Source organism: Leishmania mexicana, chromosome 29 (assembly GCF_000234665.1).
Source record: "Leishmania mexicana MHOM/GT/2001/U1103 complete genome, chromosome 29".
Lineage (NCBI taxonomy): Eukaryota > Euglenozoa > Kinetoplastea > Trypanosomatida > Trypanosomatidae > Leishmania > Leishmania mexicana.
In genome coordinates this window covers 343,987-355,611 of record NC_018333.1, presented here as the reverse complement: position 1 = coordinate 355,611, position 11,625 = coordinate 343,987, and the positions used below count along the sequence as shown (strand labels likewise).

The 11,625-nt window shown below is 60.3% G+C and overlaps 1 protein-coding gene across 1 annotated transcript; it reads right to left on the bottom strand.

The window, feature by feature from the left end:
* Nucleotides 1-986: 986 nt before the first annotated feature.
* LMXM_29_1080 (hypothetical protein, unknown function) lies at nt 987-8,570 on the bottom strand (the record flags this gene model as incomplete). Its single annotated transcript, XM_003877210.1, has 1 exon — nt 987-8,570. One exon carries the CDS (start codon nt 8,568-8,570, stop codon nt 987-989), a length of 7,584 nt encoding a protein of 2,527 aa, XP_003877259.1.
* Nucleotides 8,571-11,625: the final 3,055 nt, after the last annotated feature.

The following is an 11,625-nucleotide window of genomic DNA, read 5'->3' as shown; positions in this document are numbered from 1 at the left end:
CCTTGTTGCTCTACAAATGAAACGCAGAAGCAGCGCACCGCGAGACATCTACAAGGGGCGCACAGGCGTGTGCACACGTGTGCGTCGATGGCCATGTGCCATCCCGCTGGCTCCGCCACGTTTTAATGGTGTGCATCTCATCCAGCACGTTCATACGAGCACGCTGGTGACCGCGTGCGTACTACGCAACGACAACAGCAGCGAGAGATCACGGGCGGGCCACGTTAGCGTGCACCTTCCTTACACTCAGCACACAGTGGAGTGACCGCTTATGAGCTTCGTCGCTCGAGAGTCTGACGGCAAATTTGTTTTGGGGGAGGGGGAGGGGGAGCGAGGCATCCCTGTTAACGTGTCATTCTACCACAAACAAGTCAACAAGTATACGCGCATACACAACCACAGCTCTCCTGCCTCTGGTGCATCACGGTCACGTCCAGGAACCAGGTCAACCAGCACCGTTTGGCGTCGCTCAGCCCACTGCAACGCCACTGCACACAGCGCAGGCCAGGACCAGGATGACGCTCGACATCACCACAACGAAGCTCACGCAGAGAGGCGCCAGGCGGACGCATATGTCTGCTGAATCGTCGACGCGATCCGCAGCGATCCGGGACAAACGTCGGTGTGACCGCAAGTCGCCCCGGCACACCGCCAGCGCACGCCTGCCCGCCGACGCTAAGAGGGTGGGGGCACGGGCCCCTGATGCCACGCACGGAGGCGGCCGGCATCGTCACGGACATCCGATGGCGCAGACACACACATAAAAAAAAAGAATTAGCGAAGCGCCCAACGTCGACCGGTGTCCTTGCGCGCTGCATCAGCGCCTCCCTCTTGGAGGAAGGGTAGGGACCAAAGCGGCCTTTGACCATGGACGTTGAGATGGTGCCCGTCATGGTGTTCGCGCTCGTCCTCCTCGACACGGCGCATGGGGTTCCCCAGGAATACACCCCCCCTTCGCCTTTTGCCGTCGTTTCGTTTGAAGGCACTCACTCGTCCGTGTTTTGCTGCTCGAGGGCGGTGCGTAGCTCAACGCGCGTGAGCACCCGCCTCTGCAGTCTCTTTACCCGTTGGCGCGCATTGAAACCGCGCACGACGCTCTGCATCCGCACGGCAGATCGATGGCGCAGCTCCCAGTACGCCATTCGACGCTTCACCTCGCGGTGCACGAAGAAGTCTAAGCCCATGCGCCGTCGCGTCAGAAAGCCGAGCGCCACACGCTGCATCAGCGCCATCTCCGTCCACGAGATAGACACCATGAACAGGAAGTGCTGGTGCCGGCGGCACAGGAAGCCACGTCCGATCCGCTGAAGTAGCAGCAGCGCTTTCGACATCAACGGCGGACCTGCTTCGCGCCCTAGAACCTGTGCCGCAGCCACGAAGCACGCCGGTTCAGCACCGCCCTCGACACAGATGAGATCTTCCTTGAACGCGTCGCCCTCGTTGTCATCGTCGGCGTCGTCGTCATCGCTGCCGTCCGAGACTGAAGAGGATATGGCGGCCTCCTCGACGCCGTCCAGCACCCACAGCTCTGGGGTCATGCCCTCCGGCAGGGACGTGCTGAAGATCTGCGCGGTGACGCTCGTGGTGTTCGCAGTGGTGCTGAAATTGAAAGGGAGGGAGTTTATGCTGTTGAGGGAGCGAGCACTGCGGCCGCTCATGGCGACGATGGAGCCCTCCATCGGAGAGAGCTCCGCTCTAGGCACAGAGGTGAGAAGGCGTCGTCGTGGTAGACGGCAGCAGCTGGCATCGTTGCCGTCCACCGCAGCAACGGCCATGTCGGTATGCGGTGAGCCCTGCAGAATGAACGGTGACGGCGGACTGCGATATGGCGACCGCATCGAGTAGGCCCCCTCACTGCGCGATGCTTGCCTGGAGCTGCTGGCGCTCATGGTAGCAGAGATCGACGTACCGACTGCGCTGGTCACTGCGGCAACAGCCGCAGCAGCAGAAACGGACGTCTTCATTGTAGCAGGATTCGCCGAGGGCAAGTAGGAATCTCGTGAGAAGGACACGCGCAGCGACGGTGGCGACAGCAACGACGGTCGTAGCGGCGAAGGTGCTCTGCCGATGGGAGGCTGTGCTTTCCTCGCAGCGTCTATGGTGTCCACGGACACAGCTGCAGAAGAACTGGGAAGCACAACAGTCAGCGTCGGTGCAAGAGGAGACGCCACAGCAGCGTCGTCATCGCCGCTGTCAGTGTCAGCCACCGTGACTGCGGCAGGAGGGGGAGCAGATGAGGGAAGGCTTCCACGATCCGCCTGAGTCGCTCTCGCCTCCTGGACACCCCCACTCGCTGCCGCAGTCCCGCGCTCAGCGACATCAGCTGTCCCTCTTGGCTCACTCATCAGTGACCCCGAGCTGAGCATGTGCGACGGCGGATCGGTGAACAACACGCTGGACCTCCACGTGGGGGACACAAGGGCTGGCGAAACAATGTACTTTGCGCTGTTGGGGGACACAAACATCCTGATGGTCTTGCCGCGCAACGCGGCAACGGTGCTGTGATCGTCTTCCAGCTGGGTGCTGTCGCCAACGATGCCCACCACGTCTTCAGACCCAGAGAGGTTTGGCTCTCTCTGCGAGAGCAGGGAGGCGGGGAGCGCAAGGTCTGTGAAATATTGGCTGCCGACCGGGCTACGGCAGTGTTGCCCTGCCATCAGCGTCACGAGCGGCTGACTGGCCCCAAAAGGCGATGGCATGCTCTGCGGCAGCGAAGCCGTCAAGCGCGTCTGATCACTTGTCTGGTACGAGGAGGAGGCCGAGCGCAGGCCCGTGATGCCCCTCAGTACAACCGAAGCCCCACCAGTAGCGCTGCCGCCTCCAAACCCGTCGGCCACGCCATCCGCTTCTACCGACGTCAAACTTGGCGACAGCACCGGCGTGTACAGACACACTCGTTTGTGAAGAAGGTCGAGGGACTCTTCTTGTCGCTTCCAGTAACGCTGTTTGCACTGCCGCCTGATGAGACACCCGCGACCAATGCGCTGCAGCTGCAACAGAGCCTCCTCCATCATGGGGGTAGCGTGCTCATCGGCCGACAACGACAACCGACACGACGAGCTCCGCGCCCCATCAGGCGAGATTAGCCCCTGCGAGGTACTACTCCCTATGGTGCTCGCCGACGGCCCTTTCACAACAGCCTGATCGAGAAAAGGAACAGTGCAGCTGAAGGTGAGTGCAAGTTGCTGCTGCATCATGCTCATCCACTCCTCCGTGGATTCGCGGAAGGCGGTGGAGGCAGCGTCCTCGGTGCTGCTCTGCGCCTGCAGCGACGTGGCGAGACGCAGCAACGATGGCGGGGCAAACAAGCCCAGGGGCTCAGCGACAGCGGGACGCGCCGGTGCAACTGCGCCGCCGCTCGGTTCGCCACCTGCGTTGCTGTCATCAGGAGTGATCGGACTCGACGGCTCGTGGCCGCGCCTCGCGTCGCTACTCTGCCCCTGTGGCACAGCATCAGGCGTAGCGGAGACGGTGTACTTGGATATGGTCAGCAAGAGTGTCGCTGGATCAACGGACGGGCATGCACCCGCGTCCGCCGCAGCAGCGGTGTCGTCTTCATCAGACGAGGCAGCCGATGACACGGCCGCCTCGACGCTTGGCGCAGGTGCCCAGGTGCCGGAATCCTCGCTAGTGGAACTGCTCGGTAGGCCGTGCATGACAAACAGGTGCCGCAGAGGCGACGCCAGCAATTTTTTCGGCGAGGCCGTGGCCGAGGAGCAGGTGGGTCGCCTCCGTCTCAGCCCAGAGAAGCTGGAGAGGTTGTTGGGAGAGGTATACGTAGCGTCAGCGGCGGGAGACGAGAAAGTAGGGATCTTGCTTGGTATTGACGGCGTCTGCGAAGCGGCGTTGTGCCGTTGCAATGACGAATTGGGCGTCGTCGTCGCCACCAGCGAGACATCGCGTGCCGACACATGGACGTCACTGCTGGGAGTCGTGGACGCCTTCGCTGCGGTGGCGTTGATCGGGAACGTCAGTGAAGTCGAGAACCCAGGCAGCGGCGGCGGTGGGCAGCCCTGCGGCGGCTGCGTCGCCAGAACCCGGCTCAAAGACGCCATCAGCGTCGACGCACTGGGCCTACGTGACCCCGGAAAATGATCGGTACTGAAGGCTTTGGTGGTCTTCGGTGTGGCCACCCCGTGATGGCGAACGCTGGGAGGGGCAGGCAACGCGCTCGCAGAAACAGTGGGAGACGAGGGCAACGATGGGTCGGGTGTGACTAACGTGTGGTGAGGCGAGCGCGTCACGCCCGGTGTTGCGGCAGCAATCGTCATTGATACGGCAGCGCGCTCGGCGGGGCTACTTGACGGCCGCCGAAAAAGCCTCCGAAGGTCACGGCGGGCTACGTAGCCGCGCCCGACCGCCTGCACTACGCACGCCACCAAGTTCATCAACAGCTCGGCGGTGTCGATCCACCGCGAGAGGAGCCCAGACTCGGAGTTGGAGGGTGGTGGAACGGCCCCCCTGACCCCACCTGCGTCACCCGGAAACTGCGTCGCGACGGTCAGAGTGGGCCTCAAGAGGGACAGTGGCAGAAAAGACGGCCACCCGCCGCCTTCGTGCAAGGTGGAGTCAACAAGAGCATCAGCCAAGCGACGACTCAAGCGCGAAGAAGCCGTGCTGGGCTGGCAGCCCGGAGACACCAGTGGAGCAGCAGTGGATAAGGCCAGTGCAGCGGCGCGATCATATCCGGCAGCCCCCGGCGCGGTGACAGCCTGTGCGTCATCGGTGTGTTTACGGGCTGCCGCGCGAAGCCGCAGATCGACCGAGACCACGGGCTCTGTGACGAGTCGACACTCCGCACCGTGGCCGCCCTCGTTTGGGCTGAGGGTCCACGCGTCGGCGATGCAACCCCTAACAGCGGAGAAGCCGCTCATTGGCAGCGCCAATGGCCTCGCAGACGCGCTCGCGACGGCAGAATGGCTAACGACACTGCCGTGGTCGCGCCTCAGCAGCGGCGACAGGTTCTCTTCCGATGAAGCGGCGACCAAACACAACGCGGACCGCTCACATGATGCGCGCGGTGTCAGTGAGCGCTGCCTCGGCGGCAAAAGAGCATCGGACGGAGGCGGAGACGCAGTGGCGCTAGGGTTGCGGTAGCCTCCGCTACGGCGGCTGTCTGCCGCGGTATACAGCGTCAGGTGAGAAGAGTAGGCCAGCGGGGGGCTACTCAGCTCTGGCGGCGCGTGGACACACGGCCGGAGAGCCCTGTCCTCTGGTAAGCAAGGCGACAGTGGCGGTCCCGCAGACTTCGAGTCGCAATGAGGAAAGCGGCACGCCTGCATCGGCGGCAGAGTGGCCAGCTGCAGCAACGCCCGCAGCCCAGTAAAGATGCTTCGTAGCGGGGAGGGCGTGAGACGCGTCGATGGCGAGTCCCCTATGCCGTTTCCGGCAGCGTTGTGCGTCCTTGCATTCGTTACTCTCGACAACGACGCTGCTTCCGGGTGAAGCGAGACCTGCGCAGTGGGTAGCGCGCCAGCGGCGTCGGCCGAAGAAGCCAGCGAGTCTTCGGACGAGGCTGTCATAGAGGGAATCTTAGAAGCCCCGACGAACGTCGACGGCGCCTCGTCAGCCCCGGCCCTTCTATCGGTATTGCCGTCGCCGCAGAGTTGCTTGCTTTCGTGATCTGCAGAGACACTCGCCGCGTGGCCACTGAGTGCGACGGAGACAGTGCCTGCAGTCACGGAGCTGGGGGTGAAGCTCGACTGGGTGCTGATGGTGCTCTGATGGCAGAGCAGGATGTTCGCGTGAGGGGATGGGTAGAGGTACACCTGATGCTGCTGGAGTGGCGGTGGCGGCACTGGCGCACGCGGCGGCATGGCCATGCCGCCGCCCCCGCTCTCACGACTACGATTCAGGCTGTTCTTTGTGTTGCTGCCAGTGCCACTATTGCTGCTGGCGACGCACAACGGAGTCGCCCCTGCTGCCGTGGCAAGAGAGTCGCTGGTGCTGTATCGATGAGCTGTGTCATGCTGCTGTTGTTGCGGAAAATCATCAACCGCTATCGGCGACGGGTCCGCGCGCCGGAGCGCCGCAGCACTCATGAGGACCTGCAAGTACCTGTTCACATGCACCGTGCGCTCCCGGGCACCGAGGCAACAGTCATTCCCATTTCGAGTGGGTGGCGTTGGAGTCAGCGCTGGTGCAGCTGCGTTGCTTAAAACCCTGCCACGATCGGACAAGCCATCGGCTGAGCGTTGGCGGGCAGAGACCTGTCGCACCTCTCCCGTCTGCTCGACATCACCGGGGTCATCAGCAAGCTCCGCTGGTGCATCGCGCACATTCGTGTCTCGACGATGATCGCCTTGATGGATGAGGCGGCTACCTCTGCCACTGTGCCTTCGCCGATGACGGTTCCCCGATTGCTGCGTTTTATCTGACGCCGAGACCTCGTAAGGATGCGCTAACGCGCCACTGTAGCTGTAGCGCATGTTGGTTGACACGGTGGTCACGAGCTTCGGTGCACCTGGGCAGCGAGGCGCAGACAGGATTGCCCCACCCATCGTCGCGCGAACGGGGCCGTTGGTGCGCTCCAGGAACGAAGAAGTGTGCAGGCGCAACCGCAACGGTGGCTGCAGCACATCCGGGTATCGGAAGCGCCTGGTGTTGAAGAGTGCGATGCTGCTCTCCGTCAGCGGCGTCCCCGACACGGCACGCTGCACAAGGGTGGCTCCACCAGCAGACGTCGTGACGGACGAGGCAGCCGGCGGTGGCGGCGGCGAAGGAATGTCATACAGGTGCACCTGACCATAAAGGCCGCGGTTGTCTTCTGGTGCCGCGTTGACGGAGCCTGGCGCGCCTACAGCCCTGTACGGGTGCACAGGGTCACCTGCGTCATCCTTTTCACCGCTGCTGAGCAGGACGTCTTGCGAACGAGGTGTGATGACGCCACAGGTACCACACTCGCCAGCTGTCACACGCCTTCTGCGTTTCAGCGGCGTCGCCGGCGCCCGCACAGCTGCTTCGGTCCCTTGCATCGCAGGCGTGCTCATGCCTCTGTGCGGCACAACGCCGGCGTCTGACGACAAGGAATCCCACGCAGCACTGCCACTACTACTGCTGCCCACTATGTGCTGTGGCGCCTCCATCACGCTCACCCTCGTCAGCTGCGAGGACGCGGCCGTCGGCATGGGAGGCGGACTCTCTAGGAGGGAAGAGCTGGGCTCTGCCAAAGGTAACTGGAGTCGACGCAAAGAACACGTAGTATCCCGCACTGTTGCCGCTGTCCTCGCCTCCTCTCCTTGCCCATGTGCAATGTCCATCGTGGTATAGAGCGGGTGAGGCTTTCCTGTCGGCTGCAGCGGCGAGGTAGAAGAGCAGTGCGGCCCTACGCAGAGCCGACGCATCGCCGCCGCCGGGGCCACGCCCCAACGCTGCAGCATTGCCACCAGCCTCCGCAGTGTCACCACACTCCATATATGCTCGTACGAAACGCTTCGGCGCACAGCACGTGGGGTCTTCTGCCAGCTGTCCCAGAAGGTTGAAGCCTCCGCTGGTGGCGCCGAGACGACAGCGCCGGTCGGGCTTGTCGTGTACAGAAGCGCAACAGGAAACCCTGGAAGGGCGCTGATCAGCTGCTCGGCAAAGAGGAGAAGCACATGGTCTCTGCCGCCGTCGTGTCGAGGTGGCGCCGCCCCGGCATCGCTGCCAGGTTTGGCCGCGAGATCTTGCTGGACAGCAGGATACGTCGAATCAGTTCTGTTACTACAGTGGCGGCTGCAGCTGCCACAGTCACCGCGCTGATCCGGGTGCATGGCGAGCCGTACTCCAATGGGAGCCTCCGGAGTGTGGATGGAGCAGATCGATCGAGTGCGTCGCGACACGGTGCACAGCTTTGCGCTGAGGACGCAGAAAAGAGGGAAGGAGATGAGTTCGGCTTTGCCGTTGCGGGAGCCTTGCTCGCTCCGATGAAGCAACGACGAAGATTGCATGGGCGACTGGGACGTCGAGACCGGCGCCACCACCGCGGCAGCAGAGGCAATCGGCGGCAGCACTGCATTGCCATGGAGAAGGAAAGAGAAGATGCTGTCAATCTTGACGAGTCGCGACTGGCCCTCCGCCGATTGTGTCATTGGACAACACAGCGTCGCAACGCAGTCTTGCAAGGCGCGCTCTCGCAGCAGCGGGGCCGAGAGAGCGAGATAGACGTCATAGGGAACCCAGTATGCCTCTGCCGCTGACGCGCGCGTGGCGTCCGTGTGAAACGTCGTCGACCACGGCGTGGCGTTGTCGCTGCTGGCCACTGGAGCTGAAGAGGGTGAGGTGCGAGGGACACGCGAGGCGGCGGTGTCGGTGCCCCCGCTGGCACATGCTCTGGAGGTGAGAGCACTACATGAAGATGCGCAAGCGATCGCAGAGGGTACGCTAGTCAACGCGTGCGTCAGCAACGGCGGCGGCGAAGATACCACGGCCGCCGTTATGACCTTCATGCGTGCCTCCGCACCAGCCGACTCTCTCTGTACAGCGCTGTGAGCCATCCACGATGCTGTCCTAGCGGTAGACAATGGCTCTGTTGTAGTATTGTGTGCTAGAGCCCTCTTGGTTGCAGTGCCGTTGTCGCTGTTGCAGGTCATGGCAGAGAACGTCAACGCCGCCTGCCGCTCATCGCAAGCGCCAACGTCCGTACGCCATCGTGGGAGGGCCTGTTCGCCGCGCGTGCGCTCCGACACAACAGCATCTCGACGACAAGAATCACCTGGGACGCGTGTGTCCGCAAGCTGTTGCCCGTTGGCGGTGCCGCCAGACGGCCTTACCAATGGCGCCATGCCGAGCATCTGACTTGTTGAATGCGCACACAACCACACACACACAAGAACAAATGAATAATAAGAATACTCGTGTCCATAATAATCCGGAGAAACGCATGGCCGCACCCTTGGCAGAGACACGACCGCACAAAGGGAAAAGAGAGATAAAGAAGTAGGGAGGGGGAGGGGGAGGGGGGAAGCAACGAAAACGTGCGAGGGGCTAAAGGTGATATACATATATATATATATATATATATATATATATATATACATATATATATATGCAGCCTGAGTCCCCCCACCCACCCACCCACCCACCCGCCCAAAGACGCGTAGAGGGGAAAGAGAGACAGAGAGAGGGACCCGCGTGAGCGTGTCTGTGTCTGCCCGTCTGTCGATCCCTCTAGCCTGTCTGTCTGTCTGTGTGTGTGTGTGTGTGTGTGTGTGTGTCTGTGTGTGGAGCTCACAAGGCAGCAGAGGCAACACGACTTGTCTCGCACACGCAAGAGTCAGCTCAAGTCTTGAAGGGGCCACGAAAGAGGATGAGAAGCGTCGATCAGCCGGGAGAAGAGCCGAACCAGAACAAAAACAACAAAAAAACGAATGGGAAGATGTGGAGAAGGGCAAACCAAAAGCTAAAACAACGCAGAAAGGGGCCTTCAGAGGGAGGAGAGAGAGAGAGAGCAGAGGGGGAGAGAGAACAGCGGGAGGGGGGCGCCAATAAGCATCGCCAACGGAAATACGAAGGGAATCTACAGCGGCGGTGCAACAAGTGCGCGGAAAGGAGCGAAGACGTCTGTCAGGTGAAAGCAAGGGCAATCCGCGAGAGAGTCAGGGAGTGGGCGGCAGAAAACAAGAAGATCAAGGGTCGCTATGTGCGGTCAAGGAAGAGAACACACGCATAAGACGCGAAAACACGAGTGCAGACGGAATACAAGGCTGTAATGCCACACAAAAGGAGGAGCAAGAAATACTAAAAAATAAAAAATAAAAATAAACCATACCCCATGCACATACATGTATATGTCCATAAACCCATACCTAAATATGGATAGATAGATACACATATAGAGATACCGAAATAACTTTGCAAAAGGCGTTCCAGAAAGGTGAAACAGCGAAACTAATAGGGGAGGGGAGGAGGAGGAGGCGGCAGCGGCAAACTTGGTGACGAGTTGGGGAAAGAAAAAAAGGCAGACGAACGAGAAGCTGGAAAGCAGAGAAGAGGAACCGAGAGCGGGAGAGAGAAGGAGAGGGAGGGAGAGGGAGCAGGAGCGAAGAAGGTAGGGCACAGACAGACGCAACGAGCGGGGGAAGGCAGGAAAGGGGACCGCACAGATCCGTATCGAAGAGGGGAGGAGAAAGAAGATGCGTTTTTTTTTTTGCGGCGGCGGCCTCCGTTTTCGTTTCTTTGTTGTTGTTTCGCCCCGTCTCTCGCTCTCTCTCTCTCTCTCTCTCTCTATATATATATGTCGCCTGTCGTGCTACTTTCAGCACGTCAAACAGCTACGCACTATAAATAAATATATAAGTGTGTAGGTGTGTATGTGTGTGTGTATAGAGGTATATTCGTATATATATATATATATATATATATATATACGTATATATATGTATATATGTGTGTATGTATAGAGGTATACGTGTGCGTGGATATATTCTCACCCCCCCCTCAGCTTCGTAGATCCTCTCCCCTTTGAAAGTGAGAAGAAAGAAGGTGTCGCTGTGACAGCGTGCGGGCGTGTCGATGTGCTTCGTGTGCGCATGCACGTGCATGCGCACACCAGCACCGTCCCTCACTGAGACACGCACACACACCAAAGCGAATCTGCACGCAGAGAGGCGCTGCAGGCACAAAGACAAGAGATACACAGACAGACAAACCACAGTGGTCAGTGAAGGGAAAACGACCGAGAGCGGCAAGCAAAGACGCGAGCACAGGCACGCAGAGGGAATTGAGAGGCGCGTGTGCACAAAAATGAGAGCGGCGGTTGGGCACGCCAATGAAAATGCCGCCGTGATGAGAGGGGGGGGGGAGGTGGCGGCGGCGTGATGTGATGTGGCAGGGAAGCGGGCAGATACAGAGACGAGCAGCTGGAAAAAAACAAATAGGTCGTCGAACGTGTGAAAGGTGGGGGAAAAGAGGCCGATCTTTGGTACGTCGCAGACACACGCGTTGGGGTGGAGGGTGTGAAGTACACGTAGCAGGGAGTCTGCGCGGATAAAGGAAAGGCAAGCCTGTCGTTTTTGTTGTTGTTCGCTGTGGTTGCTGCTGCTTCGCTCGTGCGCCGCCTCTCCTACGCGCACTATACCGGTTGGCGAGATACTGGACAAAAGAAAAGAACGCAGCGAGCGCTTCAGTCTGTCTGTGTGTGTATATGTATGTATAAGGGTGAGAGGGAGGGAGAGGGGAGGGAGAGGAGGGGAGGCACAAAGCGAAAAAACAAAGAAAAAGGCGAGACTGACTAACTCGGACAGAGGCCGGGAGTGTGAGCAGAACACGCAACGTAAATGCTGGATACATGCCAAGAAATGGAAGCACGGGAAGGTGTTCTATTCGGCGGGTGGGCGTGTAGATGCGCGGGCGGTGATGATCTGGCAATCGTAAAGAGTATATGACGCGTGCGTGCAAAGGTGCGAAAGGTATAAACCTCCGAGCCGCGCGCACCCGAAGAGACGCGAACGACCCTTGCGTGTTACTTCTCTCAGCGAAGTACTAGCGCGCCGTCGGTGGCAGTGGTGGTGATTGTGGACGCAACAAAAAAAGGAAAGGCGAGCAACGAATGGGAGAAGAGCAGAGAAGAGGAGTCCCATGCATGCACGTGCGTGTGCGTGCCCAGCCATCGTTTGGTGCCGAAGAAAGGGGGTGACGCCGGATGAG